General features: G+C 35.2%; 1 protein-coding gene across 4 annotated transcripts in view; it reads left to right on the plus strand.

The window, feature by feature from the left end:
* Nadsyn (NAD synthetase) overlaps window positions 1-22,116 on the plus strand; it is an 81,715-nt gene extending 59,599 nt beyond the window's left edge. For 2 of the 4 annotated variants that reach the window (XM_081751714.1, XM_081751715.1), the window contains exons 14-16: window positions 8,816-8,978; window positions 16,435-16,686; window positions 21,358-22,116. In XM_081751714.1, the coding sequence (XP_081607840.1) occupies window positions 8,816-8,978; window positions 16,435-16,686; window positions 21,358-21,473 (531 nt within the window). In that variant the 3' untranslated portion in view covers window positions 21,474-22,116. Of the gene's footprint in view, window positions 1-8,815; window positions 8,979-13,654; window positions 13,849-16,434; window positions 16,687-21,357 lie in introns of all 4 variants that reach the window. The other 2 variants (XR_014130665.1, XM_081751717.1) reach the window with 2 other exon arrangements.
* Window positions 22,117-22,536: the final 420 nt, after the last annotated feature.

Genomic DNA, 22,536 nt, shown 5'->3' on the forward strand with positions numbered 1-22,536 from the left:
ATCACCGTCTCCTTTAGCCTGGCCGGCGTAAACGTGAAACGTAAAACTTTAAATGAAAGAAACAAAAGAAAGAATCAAGTGCAACTCTTTTAACAACAATGTAGCTCACCTCACTTTAAATAAATATATAAATAATATTCCAATTATATGCGTTAATTTAGAACCATCGATGAAAAGTTAGTACACTATTACACTCCAGAAACGAAACAGCAGTCAAAACAAATGGAAACATACGGAATTTCCAGCTCCAAAGAAATCTTCCAGAAAGAACATGGCTTCAATTTTATGGAATGCAAAAGGATTTTTTGTCATCACATCTGAGTAGTATTTAAAGCTTTTGAACCAAATACAGGAGAAAATAATAAATGAAAAAAAAAAAAAAAAAAAAGTTTGTTAATGAACACTTTCTTGTTCCACCACGATATGGTTGTTTTTCATATGGGCGTTGTTGCAGTAACCGAAACCAGTCATTTGATATATGATTTGCTACCAGGTCTGCCTTGTTTGCCAAATTAGACCTCGTTTCAATATCTTGATAGATTTCTATTTTCTTCAGACAAAGAACTGAAAAGATCAGGGAAGAAATATTTTGCAAAATGTCATAAAGGCTTTAAAACATGGTTGGACCATGTATATTCATGTCAAAGGACATTATGTTAAAAAATAAACACAATTTTCAAAAGATAAACCAGTGGACTTTTCAAATTACTCTTGTACGTCTATAAATGAAAATCCATATAGTAGAAATGTATATAGTTTCTAAATAATAAAATAAAGCAAATTAAAATTCTGAACTAATGAATAAAACTAAAAAATTTCTGAAAATGCCGAAATTTAACTGCGATAATAATTTTTAAACGGAGGAAAATATCCCAGCATGGATATATGTAAATCGATGATTGACATGACCACATCATGAAAAGACTAAACAACACTATTAAGCGCTTTCGAAACTTTTCTCTCTTTCTCAATGAAAATAAAAGGAGAAAGGAAAGAGAAGTAACTTATTTTTTTCTCATACCATATTTTAGTTGAAAATTTCATACGTATCATTAAGAAGTTAGAAAATTTGTATTTCGTAATTTACACCAAAAATAAAATTGAAAATTGTGATGAATTGTGCACACTGGAAAAAAAATGTTCTTTGATAACTGGTATACGTGATCCTAAGGGCAGATACTGTCCTTTTCATTTTAATTCTTCTTACTGTTGGCAATTATTCAAATATTGCTATACGATATTAAGTATTTATATTAAATGCTGTTCTGGTGAAGTATGAAGCCCATGAATTTTCCCCTCGTACAATACTTACATATAGGGTAAATTGAACCATATATGAATGCTTAGACTTCTCATCATATTAGTGATTTAAAATAATTTTGATATAAAATTTGAAAATTACTGAGAAATTATATTATGTTTCTGTAGGTTTCAAACCCAACTAACATAGTGTGCTTATGTGATAACTGTGAATGCACACAGCTTATCTCTACCTCTAATTAGGATATTAATCAGATGGGTAAGAAACAGGGAAGCGCTTCAGTTATCATTGAGGTACTGCCCTTTCGTTGTTTCGTAGCACTGACAGTACAGTAGAAATATAAGTATACGTAAATTAAAGGACAGAAAAGCAGTTTTACTTGTCATTTCACATGTATATGGTAAATAGGGCACTTGTCCAATAGCTAATAACTGGAAGTGAGATCTGTTCGTATACATTTTAGGCTTCCAAATTATGCTGTGCATAAATTTGGGAAGTCTTGTCTTATAAAAGACTTCGATCGTTCGTCTGTCCTCTGTTTGTCTATAACTATCTGAGGAAAAAACTGAAAGGGATAGCGAGAATACCTTCTTAGTCTTCTTTATTGTTCCTTTTCAGTGACAAAGATAACTTTCATCTTCGCCCTTATCCTTCTCAGTGACAGATTTCATCTTCGCCCTTATCCATCTATTGAAACTAGAGACGTTATATTTAATCACTTCCGGTTTCAATATTTTATTTCCGAAGTTTGGAAGTTCATCGGAATTTCACGCTGTAAAACGAAACTAACATTTTTTAAGCAGTGTGTAACGTCAGAAGGTTCAGGTGGAAACAAAATAATCTTTGAAAAGATGCAGACAGACCAAAAAGGTAATACTGTGTAAAAGCTTATGAAATGTTTTAAATGCAACTTGGCATATTGAGTGATAACTTTTTAAGAATAAGTGTTTCGCAATAATACCAGAACTGTTAAGATAATGTATGTATAAGACTTCCGAATGTTAATATAATAATAATATTAATGACTTCGTAATCTAGATTGGCAGTTGATCTGTGAGGAACAACACGTCACTAAGTCTCGAAAGCAGTAGAATGCTATAAAAATACCGATTCAGCTATGTCTTATTACCGAGTAATTCAATAAAGGTGTCTCTTTGACACGCAGCGGTAATATTCAATACAAGCAGGCAGATATTTAGATGGTGTACAATCCTTGGTGATCAGTATTTCTCTTTTGTAATACAAGTCTTTTTTGTAACGTGTAAGATAGCACTGCAAATAACAAAATATAAAAAAATATTCTCGTCTGGGTTCTTGATTTTAGTATGTAGTGCCGATTAAGGAATTTAATAGAAAATAGTAGAACTTAGTAATTTTTTTTTTTTTTTTCACTCAAGAAATACAGCTTTGAGCACCCGCTCTTAAATCACGGACAAACCAAAGTACACAAAAGTCTTGCAATGACTAGGATATAATAATGGAACTTTACCGTATGAAATAATGTTGACAACTGGAAATACTACTTTAGTAGTATGACTTGAAAGAGCTGAGACTAGGATTTTTAATATTTGGATTTTATAAAAAAAAAAATCCTATGTGTAGGTTAAATAGCAGACGGCACTAGTGGTCAGTGTCTCGTGCGGCGGAGGGTCATTCGAGTTCAAATGTGTAAAATGGTAAGTGTATGAGATGAGTGTAAGCGTATCGAGCAGCGGGCAGTAATTCTATTTCTGTGGACTCAGGGCAAATTGCTGAGGAAATGAGTGAATGATAACGGCATCGATGATAACGATCCTCGTGGTCGTCCGACAGAATTCCATAGTAATGCTACCCTAAGGAAAGTTGAAGACTTGATCCGGGCCAATCGACGTCTGATTATCGATTAGGTGGCTTTATAGTTGAGACACATGAAACAGCGTATAGCATTGTGCATGACAAACTGAACTTTTACAAAGTATATGTAAGATGGTTCCCCGTAAGCTCACTGACCAACACAAAGAAACCAGAACGACCTTGTCATTAGAACATCTCAGGAAGTACGCAACTGCACTATTTGCTATACAGACTAGATTTAGCACCATCGGACTTCCATCTTTTCGGACCGCTGAAGAGTTACTGGGGTGGTCACTGGTTCGAAGATATGGTGGAAGTCTATAGGATATGTATGACTGTAACACCAATCACGAACATACTTGGCTGCTGGGTTTGAGGGATTCGTAAAATACTGAGACGGAGCCTAAATGTATATGGCGATTACGTGACTAAATTAACCCCTATTTGAACTCTTTACATTTCTTTCTACACCATTTTACGACTTGTATATTGACTTACCCTCACATATAATTCAACCTTTTTCTTCTGAAATTTTTACAAAATCGAACCGTTAAAAATTTCCGATTCCTATCATTAAAGTAATATATATTTTGTTGAAACAGTGAGCTCAGATGAAAATAATAATAATAATATAAATTTATAAGCATATTAATAGAAAAGAATCTTGCATCAGCTATATTAGTTCCTTGTTAAAAATGAGGAAATTGTTATTGAAGAGGGTTGAATTGAAGTTTAGCATTCCTTTCAGAGTCAAGACTACATGGGACGTGGATATACAGCTTAACGTGGTGTCCAAATCACATTTGATCCCCACCCGGGTCCCCCATTGAAGTGAATCAGGCAATTGACATACGTGTAAATGTAAATGTTATTAGAAAAGTTTATGAAAATCTCTAACTTTTTCTGAGTATGCACGGTTTGTAGATTCGTATTGTTCCATATGACAATATTAAAGTATCACACATTTCGAACAATCACTGTGAACATTCATGAATACTGAGAATTTCTTCATAGTGGATTTTGTTGGTTTACTACTAAATTTTGTAATAGAACATGCTGGCATACAAGCGTATACAAGTATGATACTTTCGCCATTGCCATAGGCAAGTTTCATTCTTGACTATTCGGTATTAGTCAAGCTACTGATCATATTTGTCGCTTCATGCTTGAATGCACGTGATGTGACAGCGATGTTTATACATTAAAAAAAAATCGTGGTGTTATAACAATTCACACATGTTACCATGACGGTGTTACTTGAACACTCTTCTAACCATATCAGAAATATCTAGTAACAGACAGTGAGAATTTGTATTAGTTTTTATTTTATTTATTTCTTTTTGCTATTTTACGCGGTATATTTGACATCTATACTAAGTAACTAGCAGCGTATTTCTTTTCTTGTAATCCTTCATGAAAATATGCTCCTGTACCCATAAGGAAAGCAGATTGCAACATCTCTGCTCAAATAAATGTTGTCAGAAAATTCATACAATCACAACACTATTTTCGTGAGGAGTTAACGGGAAATACAGAGGTTGAGTCACTTGAATTGAGCCGAAATCAATGTTCAACTGTACCGCGCATGCGTAACCTACTACTGTGTGATTGCCACGAGGCAAGCATTAGTATCTTTTTAGTCACATATTAGAGCTGTGGTGGAACGTAATCTGATACCGTCGAAATTGAACAGTTCCCAGAGGGGTTCATTGTGGCTCTTTCCGACGATAAGTTCACGGCGTCACGCGTCGTAGAAATGTGTAAAGTGTGTAATTTTTGTTTAACTCGTGCCACTATGAATCTTACTATGCGGAAATATGCGGCACAGAGTCTTGGGCTCGCCACACCAACGCGAGCAGCTAGAACCGTTTCCCAAAAGGATTCATGATTGTGGTCGGTTTCTCATACAGGGACAAATTGCATCTCAGAAAGATGGAGCGAACCTCAAAATCAATGATGCCTACTACCAGGCTCGTTTCCTGTACCAGCATAAAATCCCAGCGTTGTACGGATAAGAAATGAACCAGATTGAACTGCACCAAGACAAGACATCTAGCCACGTGGTGGAAACATTGCTGGAACTCTATGGCCGTATAGAACAGAAAACTGGAATTTTGGCAATTCCCTTCTCTTACATCCTTGTCAAGAGTCCAGATACCAGCTTAATGGACTATTGTGCTTTCGGACTTCTCAAGCGGCACCTATCCCATCGTCGAGTCCACACCATCATTGGCCTCTGGAAAGCCTGTAAAGAGGAGTGGGATGCAATACCCATCGTCCAGCTGAAACGCAGTCTCCTGTAATGGAGATTCTGATGCCGAGCAATAGTCAGTAGTGCCTCCAGATCGAACATAACCGATGATAGAAACACGGCATTTTGTAGGTAAGTGGCACATTTAAATTCGGCTCAATGTAAGTGAATCAACCTCTGTATAACACATTGATCGTTACATGATATAAGTATCAAATATACCACATAGAGCTTTGCTCATAGCAAAAAATAAATAAATAAGTAAATAAAAATTAATACAAATTTTCGCGGCAGCTACTAGATAATTATGCTGTAATTCGAAGGATATGCCCTTGGTGTTGAAATGACACCGAAATGATAGTCAAAGTGTGTTGTTTTAACATTTGCTTCAACACAACATTTCTTCTTTGTTGTGTGCTAGTTTTTATTTTCTTGTTAATGACATGTTTTTCTTTCTTTTTTCCTTTTTCTCTTTTTGAACTCCAGATAAAAGTGTTTACCTCTTGATGTTTAAGTGTATTCAGTGTATGCTACCTGAAAATTTCGAATGTGCTATCTGAAGAGTATTTCATGTCTTTAGGGAAAAATTAAGTGGGAGTTGAGTTAAACATGTAAGTAAAGGTAGCTGTAAGATGGTAGTTATTTGTCAGAAATATGTGCATTGTTTAAAATTTTATAATTTACTTTACATTGCACACTATTTGAACCAGCGTTGACTACAGTTCTCGAAAGTTTGCCCTTTATTGAAAAGTAGGTCTTCAAACGCATTTGTAGTCGATGTAGAGGATAATGTATCATGATAGTGAGAGGTGTCCCAAAACCCTCCTGGCAGTATGTTTTCGTCTGTATTAAATGATTGCTTTCTGTCTATGTATGAAGATCACCCCTAACGTTCAAAGGGTGATTTCTACCCTTAAACCCGCATCATTGCCGAAATAAAAAAAATAAGTGTCCATTATTTTTTGATGTTCTACAAGTAGGCAAAGTTTCATTCAAATCGGTGAGTTACGCTTCCGTAAGTCTCCTTGTAAGTAGAAACTGGATGTGGTTGGCTAAGGACAGATGTCAATGTCCGTGCTTCTCTGAGCGTGGCATTGAACTTCCTGGTTTCATAGCCCATAGGGTTAGTTAATTTTACGAATTGTGCCAATATGGAAGTTGAAGGAAAAAAAAAAAAGACTAGTTTTCTGTATCTAAGTAAATGGCTGAAATGTGAATCGGAAATAGTAAAAGGAAGAATATAATGACGAGAAAAACCTTTAGACAAAGAAAAATAATATTTTGTGCATATTTAGTGAAAAGAGGGAAAGAAATTAATTTTAAGACATTATTTGAGAAAATATTGTCTTATCTGGGATGTAATAAGAAGTATAGAAGATAGTGAGAGGGATAGGGAAGGAAGAAGATAAAAATAAATATATATATACCTCCTCACAATTATGCCGTTAGGCTAAAGGAGACGGATGATCAATGAAAGAAATGATTACAAAAGAAATAATGGACTGAAAATGTAGGAGGAAACAGAAGAACCCACAGACATGATGATGTCCACCACAAACTAACATACATGCTTCTCAGTTTTGCGGCAATGACTTGTCAGTAATTAGAATACTTATAATCATTCCATTAATACTTGGAACGAACTCTTCAAGCGCGTCAGAAACTCCAATTCTCTACGAACAGTCAAACGAAACTTTACAGGAACTCAGAAATTTCTTGTTAAACAGCAATGAACCAGCCAGTGTATGATAGATCAAGTGAAATTGTGTTCTTTTGGTTCTCTGAATTTTATGATAGTGTACAGTTAATTTCAAATTGCCTTATCCCCCTTACCTTACAGAATTTAAAACAAAAACAAAATCTTCCACTAGGTATTTTCTAAGTAGTCACCATAATTCTACGAAACGATTAATTGGTTGTTCATTAAGTGATAAATTGCCATATTAGTCATGTTTTGAAAAGACGTTTGGGTAGGCTCAGAATTCAGTGATCATTTTTTATGTAAATAGTTGTGTGTCATGAATAACACCAAAAAACATCTTCATCGAAATATTGCGTAAAGACATTTGATATTTACTCGACGATTAATGGAGCCGCGGTGGCTCAGTGGTAGAGCGTTCACCTCTGGTGCATGGGGTCCTTGATTCGATCCCAACTCGCGCTTTGTGGTGGACAAACACCATGTGCGTGGGTTTTCTCGGAGTTCTCCCTTTCCTCCTACTTTCTTCATTCCACCATTTCATTCATTCCTCATCGTCACCGTCTCTTTAGCCTAGTTGCCATGACCGTGGAACGTAAAACTTAAAGATTTCATTTCGATGATTGGTGGTCGAATGCAACGCTATGAGATAATAAAAATGTAAGAACGTCTGATTAGTGCTAGAAGTTTTATTTAACAAAAAAGAAATTTGAATATAGAAGACATGGAGATGGTAGCGAGTCAGTGAACAGAAGCAACTACATTCATCTACTGAATTTGTTTGTAAAATATTATTGAAAGTTTCAAACCATTTGTTGAACGCAACTATGTTTGCTAGAACTTCCAGTAGAATTCAGAATTACCTAAGCAACTATGTAGTAGAGGAAATGCTGAACGAAATAGGGCATGAGATTTTCAGTTCTCCCTTTCTTGTAGTATTACTTCACAAAATAGCAGGCGTGGGGACTTTGAACACTGTTACATGACATAACAAAGATGGAAACATGATTTCTATGGTTCACAGATCTTATTGGAAATCGATCAGTCGCAGTATTGGCCGAGCATGTGTAAAAAATTATACGAAATCTTTAACTTGACGTCCCACGATAAGGTCATTTAAGCTAAAGAAGACGAATGATTATGAAACAATAGTGGAGTGATAACATGAGAGGAAACGGGAAAACATCGAGAAAACCCATGGACGTGATATTTTCGTGTTAGTAACGCATGTTAATATTGCATTGTGTGTGATAATGCCGAAGAATGTATCGCCAGTCATTACTTGTTCCCGATCATAAACATCTCGCACACCACTCCATCAGTTACACACGTTTGTGAATTTCGTGCACTTGGTAGCCAATGTTTCACAACTCACGATTGATTTCAGGTGATTTCTGTCCTTTTTACCATAAAAATTTGATCATACTTCGCAGCTCCAATTTTGAACATTTCGAGAAGTGCCATTTTGAAACAATTGCCATTCAAACTGTTAACTAAACCTAACCTAACTCTATAGCATTGCATCGTATAACTAATTTGCCTTTTCAGCAGCGAAATTTCCCTTTGGCTATAAACGTGGATACATCCATTGTTGTCAAGTTAAAGCTTTCGAAATACTGTATTTTACCATGCCTGAAAGAAGCTTTTTTCAACATGGTTATTCTGTTTTTCATTCATGTGATAATAAGAAAATACCTCTCGAAGTTTATAGTTTTTATTACCTTTGTATAGAAGGAAACATATTATTTTGTTTATCATTTGTTTTTCTCAGGTCCATTCCTTACAACACCAAAGTGGTCAACGAGAGAAGAATGTGTATTCGTTTTCTTCAAATTCCTCCAAGAAATTTACTGGGGACGAATCACTAAAGAATGTTTCGTCTGGTTCTTTCAGTCGTTCTCAACCGTCGTCTTTGCATAAGTCATTAAAAAGTAGTAAGTACTTAATATTTTACAAGGAGAATATCTGGTACACTATCATTAACTTAATAACAAAACTGATCTTACTAGACATTTATCCTTTAAAAATTTTTCAAGAATTTTATTATTCGCTTCATCAGTCGTAATATACGGAGAAACAATATCGTCGATAAACCACTACTTAGTACTCAAGATTAAATGTACAGAAATTATAACTTCTTTATACGAAAATAAGGTATGATCACTATATAGATATCCAGATAAATAATTTGTCAAAAACTGGAATACATAAAATAATAAGAAGAAGAATTGAGAAAGCAAACAGCGATGAATATTCACTGACAAGTAAGCACTCACAGAATATAAATGAGAAAATGGGCATTTCAGATTTTCCCATTTCTAGTTGCTCCAAAGAGAATATCTTTGAATATTTACCTCTTCTCGAAAAAGTAAGATGTGATAGACTTCAAGGTAACTTAAATTTTTGAGTGAAATTGTTGATGGTACTATCACAATTCTTAACCAAATTCTCTTCATCCAGATTTAGTTTAATACGTATATATACACCAGGTGATACACTATTATATCCTTACTTGTTGTACAATATAGATCTGTCATTAAGAAGTTACACGCTTGCTTTCAATTTTTATAATGTACTATGAACCTTGCCATTTCACATTTCAACGTGGGCATCAACATTAGTAACTCACCGTTGCAAGTGGAGTCCAACTTTCGTGATAGACCGTTGGAATATATCGCTTGGCACGGATGTACACTCCTGCTAATCATTGCTTCCAAAGTGTCTAAATCATGCGGTTTCCTGGTCAGACGAAGCTGTGTGTTCCATATGGGTGGACTCGTAAATCGCCATAACTGTCATTACTGCGCTCCTAGTTCAGACAGTCCCTGTCCCAAAATCGAAAAATAACAGTCAGTCTTTCGTTGACTGTGTGGTGTAGTAACCGTACTCTTCTTAATCCGAACGGTTCTTCGTGAAACAGTGAATGCAGCGATATATGTGCACATGCTAGAAACATGAGTTCATGCTATTGTTGCAACCTGGAGCGATGTGCGCTTTATGCATGAGGGCACATTCCCCATTTTGCATTGATTTTATGCTGCAACATCATCACAACACAGAGTCCATCACAAATGTTGGACTCCGTTTGCAACGGTGTGTTACTAATGCTGGTGCCCACGTTGAAATATGAAATACCAAGAACCATAGTACATTATCAGTTAAAAATAACCATGTGACTTCATTAATGACAGATCTATAGCATATTAAATCAGATACATAGTAGTGGATAACTGTATTTATCTGTATATACAGGGTGGTCGTGCATGAACGTCGGAAAATTCGTGAGATGAATCTACAGGTAAAAACAAGCAAAAAATGTCATATGAACATTGGGTGAATGCGGCTTCGTTTGGATGCTAGAGGCGTCTGAAATGTCACCTTCCGAGGCGGCAATTTGCAATATCTCAAGAACGGAGAGAAATACGAATGTCGGGTCAAAACATATCAAAGGAAACCCCATCCGAAGAATCCAATTATGCATAAGTGGTGGCGAAACAGTGGCGGTGCTAGAGGGGGGCACAAAGAAAGTGAATGAAACATGGAGAAAAATGAACAATTTACACTGAAAAATTGTAGGAGGGGGTGTTACTTGGAATATGCAACAACAAATGTTAATGAACAAAGGCAATAACGGCTAGTCTGTAGGGACTTTATGGGAGGCGGATTGTAGGAATACAGTATGTTTGTAATGGTGAGAAATAGGAATGTCGGGTCATAAGATATCAAAGGAAATGCCATCCGAAGAATCCAATTATGTATAAGTGATGGCGAAACAGTGGCGGCGCCAGGGGAAGCACAAAAAAAGTGAATGAAACATGGAGAAAAGTTGAAATTGGTGAAAACACAACTATTTGAAAGCAATCAGGAAACAAGGAATACAACTCTAAGTGTACTGTATGATACATGTCCGATGACAGAGGGCGCATAGCTACAGTAGGTGGAACAAGGGGGCGTGCAGAGCGTCGCGTAGTAGAGTTAGTTATAGGAGTAGTGAAAGCGTGGGTAACGAGAGCGTTCGCGTCGAAGGTGCAGAGGACAGCGCACAGTTCATTCGTACTGAATGGGGCAATGACAGTAACAGCACAAGCGTTTTAGTGCTACACTCTACAGGCAGGGCAGTAATCCATGTGTATGTGAATGTGGTTTACTTTGTGTCGTGTGAAACAATGTTGATGTTGACAAGCGCTATGTGTAATGCACCACAATGAATAGGGTGTTATACACTAACGCCGAAATGGCAGATATGCATTTGATGTACGGCTTAGCGGAAGGTAATGCAGAAGAAGCACGTAGGTTATATGCGGAACGCTACTCAGATCGACAAATTCCAGCACCGGGGATGTTTATTCGTATTCATCAGCGATTGCGGGACACTGGGTCATTCCTTCCCAACACAGACATTCCGAGACGACGACGCGTTCGAACATCCCCCCCCCCCTGGAAGAGAGGGTACTCCGACATGTGACCCGGAACCCGAGTATTAGTACCCGACGAATAGCAAGGCAGGAACACGTTTCGCATCAAATCGTGCTAAGCATCTTGCATAGTAATAATCTCAGACCATACCACGTACAACGAACGCATGCGTTATACGATGGTGACTATGAAACCCGACGACGTTTCTGTCATTGGTTATACCGCCGCTGCCGTGTATCACCAGCCTTTCTAACACAGGTATTGTTCTCAGATGAGGCATTATTCACACGGGATGGCATCACAAATTTCCACAATGACCATCGATGGGCACTCAACAACCCGCATGCAATTGTAGAGACGAAGCATCAACAGCGTTTCCAATTGCATGTGTGGGCTGGTATTATTGGCGACAACGTTGTGGGACCACATTTCTTACCACAGCGATTGAACGCAATATCGTATCTCCAGTTTCTGACTCAGAACCTACCTATTCTGCTTGAAGATTTGCCACTGAGGACACGACAGTGTATGTGGTTTATGCATGAAGGCGCCCCTGCCCACTCATGTCACACCATTCGTGCATATCTGAACAAAACATTTCCACGCAGGTGGATAGGTCGTGGTGGAAGACAAGCATGGCCCCCACGTTCACCCGACCTGAATCCCCTAGATTTTTTCCTGTGGGGTTACGTGAAGAGTCTCGTGTATACACGGCCCCTGCATGATGTTGAAGATCTTCGCCAGCGTGTATGTGCTGCATTTGCCACATTACGGCAAACGCCAGCGATATTGGCACCAGTCAGACAATCCTTACGCCATCGTGTAACTGTCTGTCTCGAAGAACAAGGAGGACATATTGAACAGCTGCTATAGAATGGCATTATGTTGACCATGGTAAGTACAATACCTCTTGTTTTTACAGTACACTGGGTCTCATCTTCCATACGTGTTTTTTACGATCTGCACGTTTCGTCATTAAGAGTATTTAACAGTTTCTTTGCAGCTCCCATGCGCCGCCACTGTTCCGCAGTACGTGTGCATAATTGGATTCTTCGGATAGAATTTCCTTTGATATCTTTTCACCCGACATTTCTATTTCTCTCCGTTAAAATGATACTGTATTTCAACATTCCACCTCTCATAGTGTCCCTACAGCGTAGCCATTGTTGCCTTTGTTCATTAACATTTGTTGCTGCATGTTCCATATAACATCCGTTCCTACAGTTTGTCAGTGTAAATTGTTTACCTTTCTCCGCATTTCATTCACTTTCTTTATGCTTCCCCTGGCGCCGCCACTGTTTCGCCATCACTTATACATAATTGGATTCTTCGGATGGCATTTCCTTTGATATCTTTTGACCCGACATTCCTATTTCTCACCATTACAAAGATACTGTATTCCTACAATCCGCCTCTCATAAAGTCCCTACAGACTAGCCGCTGTTGCCTTTGTTCAATAACATTTGTTGTTGCATATTCCAAGCAACATCCCCCCCCTACAATTTTTCAGTATAAATTGTTCATTTTTCTCCATATTTCATTCACTTTCTTTGTGCCCCCCTCTAGCGCCGCCACTGTTTCGCCACCACTTATGCATAATTGGATTCTTCGGATGGGGTTTCCTTTGATATGTTTTGACCCGACATTCGTATTTCTCTCCGTTCTTGAGATATTGCAAATTGCCGCCTCGGAAGGTGACATTTCAGACGCCTCTAGCGTCCAAACGAAGCCGCATTCACCCAATATTCATATGACATTTTTTGCTTGTTTTTACCTGTAGATTCATCTCACGAATTTTCCGACATTCATGCACGACCACCCTGTATAATAAATTTCCATTTACTTATACAGCTAAATAAATGTATAGCGAAGAAATAATTCTATAAAGTGTGTTTGCAGTGTACTTGGGACATTATAAATAATAATTAAGACATAAAGTGAGTATGAAGAAAGAAAATATTTGTCCTCTCGTGGATATTTTCAAGTGTCTCAGAAATTGGTGTACAGTGTTTTTTTTTTTTTTTTATATCGTCATATTTTATTCTACTTAACGGTCGTTTGTACAGGCAATGCAACGCATACAATAAATCATAGAAGGCAAAAGCCTAATAATTCGATTATGATGTGTGCTTTGAAGCGAAATGGTTTTCGAAAGTTTTGCATTTTTGTATTTTCTCTTTCTTTCCTTTATAAGATGGATTACGAACCCGAACCAGACATATATTGCGTAGGTCTCTTCGCATAATTGTATAACTTAAGGCACTATTTGGCTGTATTCTCAGTACGTCAATTGAACACTATGGGAAGATTTAGAAGAATTACATTCATTGCTTCGTAAAGTAAAATAATCACTACATATCTTACAAAAATCACGATGATAAAAGATTGGTGAGTTAATGTTATTTTTGCGTTTATTGTAGACTTTGATAACTTGAAGAAGCACTTTTTAAATTTTTTTTTTTTTTTTTTTTTTTTTTAAGAGGAAATCAATTAATTCCTTTATGTAAAATAGAGATTTGTAGCTTTGAATTGTAAATAGTGTGAAAATATTTCGTTTTAAGTTAGAACGGCTAGAAAGGTAATAATAAAATGTGGATAGATATTTTTTCAAAGAAATAAAATGAAAAGTTGAGAATTGCTGAGACAATTTCAATTTAGAATATTTGCAAGTAGTGAGTTTTAATATGCTTTCTCTTGTAGTTAGTACATCATAAAACAATATTTAAAAAAAAAAAAATAGTAATTTTTATAGAGATATATGTTGTAATAAGTAAAAAATAGAACACGTTATATTCAAGTTACACACCACAGATTGAAAGTTTGGTTTAAGAGGGAGTAGGAGTGAATGCACCATTAGTTCGGATAAAGAGCTTTGATTTAACATACAACATTTATAAAGGGTGGACTTATTGATCTTGATACGCGTTTGTAACTTTCATAAACTAATAAATACAAGACGCTGAAATTTCGTAGCTTGCAATTATCAATAGGCGGACATTATTTGACTGCAATACAACTAGATTAACAGTTTTATCAACTCAAGATGAAGTTTTTTTTTCTTTCTTCCAAATAATGTCACTGTGTCAGGTTATCACCAATTTCAAATCTACATGTTAAACAAAAACTTACAATAGCACAATTATTATGCAATGATGCAAATAATTCTATTCATGATAATAAGATAAGAAGTCGGAGTGGGGAAAAGGCAACATCAGCTTGGTTTTTGTTTGACTTATAGCTGAGGGAAAATAAAACTTCGAGGAAACATAGCACAGTCAAGATAGATCTTTTAGGAAGCGTTATTGTAAAGTTAGAGATAATCTTGTTTGAGTGAATCTATTATGGAAAAATCCTACTGTATCCGCAAGATCCTAAATAGGATGATGCTATTTGTTAGTTCATTGTGTGTTTTGTGTGTGAGTATGTCACGAAACAAAGTGATATTACACTTTAACTTTCAGTCTTTGCAACACTCTCACCGATGGTTGGTTGTGTCTTCCGGTTCATTTTAAATTGAATTTTCGAAAATTTCCCAACATATTATAGCTTTCAAATAAATATACACATAAATGCTAATATTCGACATGAGGTGATATAATACATCCTTGTAAAAGAGAAAAGGTAACTGATATCTACATTACTCTGACGCCTGCTTAGGGACACGATTTCGTGAATGGCTGATGAGTATGACGTAAGTTAGTGTTGTGCTCTTGCACTACAAGAAGTGGAACCATGGCATGCCGACATGACTGTGAAGAGCTAAAGGAGTTATCCAAGATTGCATAATTTGGGACTGAGAGCATGGTGGAAGTCAACACACCATCAGTATTATGTTAGCAACTGTTCGCATACTTTTAGTGCAATTCGAACGAGGCGAAAAGACCTGCGTAGGCTCAAAATCGAGTAAACCGCGAATTAATTCATTTTGAAAATTGTAGACACTATAAGTGTAGGAATCAGCCTCCCAAATCTGCTAATGACTTCGCAGCCGAGGTTGACAGATCTGTATGATCGTTCGGTGGTATTTGCATAGTTCAGAAATGTGCTAAAGGAAGTTTCTACGTACAAAACCACAACAAATAACATAGAGACAAAATCGAACCACCTCTATGTTCAACAACACTACTTTCGGAACAGTGTTACGTTTTCCGATAAAAGCCAATTTTACCAGTTCTCGAGCAGCAGGTGACAGTGAATGTGGAAGCGAGCAACAGACCACGATTCACCACAATTCAACTACCATGCGGTGAAATACAGCGTCCTTAATTAGCATAATGTGGGTTGCAGTTTGAAAAGGTTGTACCTCATTTTTTGCAATAGGCACATCAGTGCTACCAAATACAAGGCGAACTGTCGCTGGATGCCAACCACTTCTAGAATGCCGGGACATCATGTAATAAGGCAAAGCCGACCACCCGCTGAAAGAGACAAAATGAGGTTAACACTTTGTCGTGGCTCGGATCTTTTAGGAAATATTTGCCATCTCCTACAATTAAAATTGCACAGATATGCAGACCCCTCAAACAAACAACTGTTACTTTAGGCACTTTGTGACGAATGGTGCCGCCTTCTATAGGACGGCATCTATTAGATACATGCCACGTAGGGTTGAAGCTTCACGTGTTGCTAAAAGAGGCTCCACCAAATACTAACTCAGCGTCAGAAATGGTTCATTGTGTGCATTGATATGTAACAGTGGCCACGGCTGATTTTTCGTGTGTCTATTTACTTATATCAAGAGTGTATACCTTCAAAATTTGTAGAACTAAGAGTAACAAACTGATATTATATTCCATATACGTCAATTACTTCATTTATGTTGCTTTACTTTATCATATATCCATTAGTCCAGTAAAATATTTTTACTTTATATTCTAATTCAGCACATACATTATCACCTTCATTTACATGTATTGTTAACAAAGTATACCAATATGTTACATTCAGCAAGAAATTCTTTACATTGTATTGCAGAGGAAGACACACAGACTGAACGAACAATTGCAGATAATGAACTTTTCACATGTGCACCATCAAATATAACAACTGCATGCTATTCTAAGTCTGAAGAAAATAGTTATGAATTCACAACAATTAATAATGACACAAAATCATTAAACATTATAAGCAACTTCAGTTGGATACCAGTTGGTTTGAAAAGGGTTCATATTGAAAAGCAGTGGAAACAAAATGTGAAGTTCCGTAAAAATAGAAAATCAATCACAGGTAAGGAATGTTTATTGAAAAGAACTGCAGCACCCCCTTCACCGCACAATCTTGACAGTGAGCTGAAAACAAAACTAAAGAAGTTACAGAAACCAATTAAAATTGCTTAGAGTGTGAAACATAAGGAAGAAACAGTCGTTATGGAAACGTCAGATTCTAATTTTTACGTTTTAATCTACAAGAATATTAATGTTTGTGAATTGAAATTAAATTACCAGCTATTATGGATACGTTGAACAGCTATTATGGAAAGGAGGTTACATACGTCATAGTCTTATATCCAAGTTTTATCTCTGACAAGATGTACGTAAACAAAGTTGAGTGATAGCTTTAGCAGATAGCAGATTATAGTTTTCAAATCTACATGTAGAAAAAGGGTTGAAGTTAAGTAACGACATGATATGAATAAATAAAATAAAAATATCCATATTCATTTGTTAAAAAAAAATGCTTGAATATGACGATATAAGAAGAGAAGAGAATATAACCATATGAATGATAACCATATACCTATGTAACCTATGTAAAAACCATAATAATAATAATAATAATAATAATATAATAAACAAAGAAAAAGTTTGCTAAATGTGATACTATTGGTAGCAGAGCATTACAATTTCTTTGAAGACAGTAATTATTCTACAGATGTTTTACGGCATTTTACAGTTGTAGCTTTCATCCTGTAAATATAGTTCTGTATTTATTTGAATAATAAAAACTACATGTAATACATGCGTATTGAACAGTTACGTAGAAGTTTCTTATTATGTAAACGTGTGAATAAATCAGTATTTCGTAAATGGTGACAGAACGCTTATTGAGATAAGTTGAAATAGATGAAAATTATATTTAATGTATATTCCTACACCAGTACATATCGAAGGCTACATTTGAAATTAACAGTGGATCATCACTCGTATTATTTTTGAAACAATCTCTACATGCTTATTTTATCTATATTTAAATAAACTAAACAAGGAAAAAAAAGTACACAAATCTTGTTTTCCTTTTATGAGTATGAAAAAAAGTCTTTAAATCGAAAATCGTAAGGAATTTTATTTTTATTCCTGACCGAGTTTATTCGCAATGTGACGAGGTTTCTAACTGTTAATTGATTGAGCTCATATAAGAAATATACTTCTTTTTTTATTTGTTCACAGACACTGGCGCAAATGCCGGGGGGGGGGGGGCTGAGAGGGATTGTTCTCCCCAATAATCCGATTTGAAATGTCTTTTGGGGGAGAAATTTTATGATTTTTGTCTGATTGCCATAAAGGAACGTGAGATGAAATTGATGTCCCCAGAATAAGCCTCAAATCTGCCTGCCTCCCAACGTTGAAGACAACTCTGATTCTCCACAACATTGTTTTCCAACTTCATAAATATTTTGAACATCGCCAAAAAAATAAATAAATAAATAAATAAAAATAATAGATTATAGGAACGGTCTTACCCGTCCCCTCCAATGTTGAAGACAGATTTGTTCCGCTGTTCACAGGCACAACTATGGTACAATAAAAGAAAGTGAAATTAGTGTAATATGCTCTGCAGTACAAAAAATATTTTGTACCTGAGGTACTTGAATATCAAAGAAATGCTGCCAGCATTTGCTTTTGAAACTATAAGATCGTTTAGAATGCATCTGAAGTTATAGCCAACGTAGTGCCTGTTCCGTTTCAAAAACCTATGTAGTGAAGAAAAAAGAAATATTAATTTTATTTGCAAAAATATGACGCTACTAACATATAATGACGTTGTTTAATGCAAAGTAAAATTAATCACACATAAGTTCGTATAACTTATTAAACTAGCCCTCCGTCCTGGTGCAGCGGCTAGCGCGTGCACATTTGTAATGCATGAGATCCCGGTTCAATTGCCGTGAGAGAGCGTTGTTTTTTGAACATTATGGTGGTTCGGATTCCACCTTAAGCTGTAGGTCTCATGTGGTCTCGATGCTGAAAATTGACGTCAAACTTCAAAGAACAACAACAATATGTGTTAAAGTTAAGAGTTTTTGAATCGTTGAAAGCAATACACTATCAAATATACTTCTACCGTAGTAATCTTCTTTTTAATTACCATAAAGTAACTTTCTTATCATTCCAAATTGAGTTTTTGATTGTTATGAGGCAAATAGAAATGAAGAAAAGTAATTAGTCATGTAAAAAAATCATAAATTTATGTGTTACCCCATAAAAAATCGAAACGAGATCAATTCCTGAAGGGAAAGTTATTTATTAGGAGAGTTCTTCAGATAGGATAAGTGTGAAGTAAAAAAGGAAAGCAACTTTAAAAAAGTGCAGGTTAGATAACGTGGTAAATAATCTATGTAAGAGATAATGTGGTAAATAGTCTATCTAAGAAATAATGTGAAAGAGAATCCACTGATTCATTCACTTATCGTTGGATCTCCGAAACTGTTGGATGTACAAACTTGAAGAAGTTCAATACAAATGTTCTCCTTGAACCATGGTTGTAGATAAGATGACGTTTTTGCATTATTTAAGCCTTAAAGATTTGATCCATTTCTCACTGTTCACTAGATCTCCAAAAACTTCTTGGCGTAAGAAGTTGAGATTTTGTACGAATGTTCCCAATAAACTTTTCAATCAGAAATAAGTATACTCAAGTAATACGTCATGAAGTTAACACTTCAGTTTTGTTGAAATTTGATGGTTGATCCCAGCTGCTGAAAGGATTGTAACTCAGTGAGCAACAGTATATATATATATATATATATATATATATATATATATATATATATATATATATCAATTTCAGAGCTTCCACAACGAAACCAAATGTTGGGGAAAAAATGATCGGTGTAAATGGATTCTACAGCGTGTAAAAAAATTCTCCTTTAAGAACTGTTAGCCAGTTGTATTTTTTAATTGCATTACCATTTGAGAAGTTCTCAAAGTTGTTTGAGAAAGAAAAGCCACTAGTTTATGTAGTACATGAAGCTTGCATCCTTGTCGAGAGTTTGTGAAGTCGCATCGTTAGCGTTAGTGAGTTTAGTTCAAAGTCTTCCGAAGAATTTATTTGGACAAAATTTTCAAGGTCATATCGAGAGTTAAGTAATACTCTACTGGAAGTATAGAATCAAAAAAACACGAAAAGTTCTAGACATAATTTAAACTGAAACAATCAGTTTTCTTGCATAGAATGAGTAAGTTGTATCAGAAGGCCACAGAACATGTCTTTTCAAAATTATCATTGACCAATCCTGTTTTAGAAAACAGTTTAAGTTAACTTACGTCAAACATTCACTTCTGCAGCTGTACTTCACTGAGATGAGTAGAGACACTACAAAGTAAGCAAATCCCAGGTTTTTTTTTTTTTTTTTTCGAACGGATAAAAAATAAAAGAGTTCGAAGATCGTCGTGTACTTCCAGAAAGAGAAGTAACCAAAATTTATAACTTTTGGGCAAGCATAGTTAGTAAACATTATGCAAGTTGCGGAATTACCTAACATTTGTTTTTTTTTTTTTTTTTTTTTTAAAAAAAAAAAGTCTAGATATGTAAGCATATGTAGAAAGGATGTATACGAGTGATCTTACTTTCACATTTTGCTCAAAAATCCCTGCTTTTTTATTATTAAAAATCGCTTCAGTCTTTGCAACTGTAACGAAACACATTTAGGGGCAACTCTGAGAAAGTGCTATTCGGAAGAAATGTGGATGGACTAAATATTTTACCTAACCATTTGTGTGAATTGATGTAAATCCACCATTTAGAATGCTAGAAACTCATTTGTTGTGATCTTTATTTGTAAGCGATTGTGCGAGAGATTTACGTAACTCCAGTAAAATTGAACATGCATGAATATCTTGGTACCAGAAAAGGTTTCTATATATTTTTCAAATATTTTCCGTAAACCTCATTCTTCTTATGAGAAGAATGGTCACTTGTCCTAATAATAAACTAAAGAAATGGAATATGTAGTAGAAATAGAAAGAACGTTTGAACTGAGTTAATCATACTTCATAGTTACCAGAAAGATTATAAATGCAGGTGGGTTTCCAATTTGTCGAAGAAAAGTTGGAGAGTTTAATTGAAATGCTTCAAAATTACTAATATGGAACGTGCAATTTAAAATGGAATTACGATGGCCACTGTGTTCGGGAATGGAGAAATGTAGAATCTGGACTCTAGAGAGACATAGCACATAATACTCCTCTGTTGTGTAACATTAATTACATTTTAAAAACATGTTTAATAATAATAATAATAATAATAATAATAATAATAGAGATAACTTTAATATGTAAAGATAATTATTAATAATACTATAACTTATTACCTAAAGTTATTAAGAAGCACCGTTCAGGATTGAGCATCATATTGCTGTCTGTGGAAATCAGTTTCTCTGCTTACACTAGAACGTACTCATGTCGTATTTAAGGTATTAAATATTGGCTCCAAACAAATGTAAAAATTTTAAAACAATTAGTCCTACAAGTACATGTACCATGGAAGGTGTGTATGTGTGCCAATTTTGCACGCGCAGTATATTTTCATTTCTATGCAGTATATTTACGCGGTATATTTATTTTTTTCAACTTTTTTTAAGGATAAAGTATTCCCTAAGAGCTCTTGATTTTTTTTATACATTGTTCGTTTGAATGTAATGTTCACTTTTGTTAAAATCTTAAAATTTAAAATTTTCAGGTCATTCTTCTCATGGTGTGTTGGTTTCAAATATTCCACCAGAGGCAGATGTCAGAAACAGTGAAAACGAAGATCAAACTCTATATACAAAGAGATCCGCCAACATTTATGGATAAATTAGTAGCACGGATAGTACTAAATCTATGCAAACTACATGTTTAATTACTAGTCAGTTCAAATCTGCCATTAGAAAAACAAAAATATGTGCCTTTTGTCATTAACATTCCATGAGAAAATACAGTTTGTTGTATTTGTAGAAGGTTTATTATATTGTATAAATGTTCTGTTGAGAAGTGTTTTATTTTGATGCTTTTTTAAATGTAATAAATAGGTTGTGTAGTTAGTTATTCTTTAAAACAAAAGCAAATTTATTTCCGAATAAATAAATACACTTCGTATCTATCGTGGCAGTAGATACAGTGTGTGTATATATATATATATATATACAGCTCAAAATTATGTCATATTTCACAATGAACTGTTCTCTGTATAATAGAAATGGATCCATTACTTAATCAGATTTTATCTGAAACAGATTCCGTGAATATGTTTTTTTTTGTGCCAGTTTGTAATAATATTTAACATTTTTTTATTTAGCGTATAAAATATATAAAACAAACTACGTGTTTGTCTTGCCATATTGTTAGTATTCGAATATTAAATTCGAATTATGTGTTTAGCGTATAAAACCGAACTTAAATTTTAAATATTAGTGTACTTAATAAAAATAACGGTACACAACAGGATTTTTTTTTTTTTTTTTGAAAAAAAAAAAGGTATTTTCTTTCTTAATGATTTGGGTGAAGAGGAGAATTTATTTTGCAGTCGGGTAGACTAAAAAGAGAAGGTGTTGCTAAACATTTAATGTATAATATTTACAGACTTTATATGTGTATCCTGTACCCACCGTGTTTGTTAGCTGGTTAGTTATTCTATAAATTGCAGTCGTATATGGATTTCCGAACTCTATCAGAATTTATACACAAGTGCTTGAAATAGCATATTTGGATTCAGATTATATGTAAGCACATTTCGCATGTCACAACAGTAGGAGAAAGTGGTAACAATACTGGAAATTTTACAGAGAGAGAGAGAGAGAGAGAGAGAGAGTGAGTGAGTGAGTGAGTGAGTGAGTGAGTTTGTTTGTTTGTTTGTTTGTTTGTTTTTCTTGTTTCACTC

This window comes from Thermobia domestica, chromosome 3 (genome assembly GCF_964235325.1).
Source record: "Thermobia domestica chromosome 3, izTheDome1.hap1.1, whole genome shotgun sequence".
Taxonomy (NCBI): domain Eukaryota; kingdom Metazoa; phylum Arthropoda; class Insecta; order Zygentoma; family Lepismatidae; genus Thermobia; species Thermobia domestica.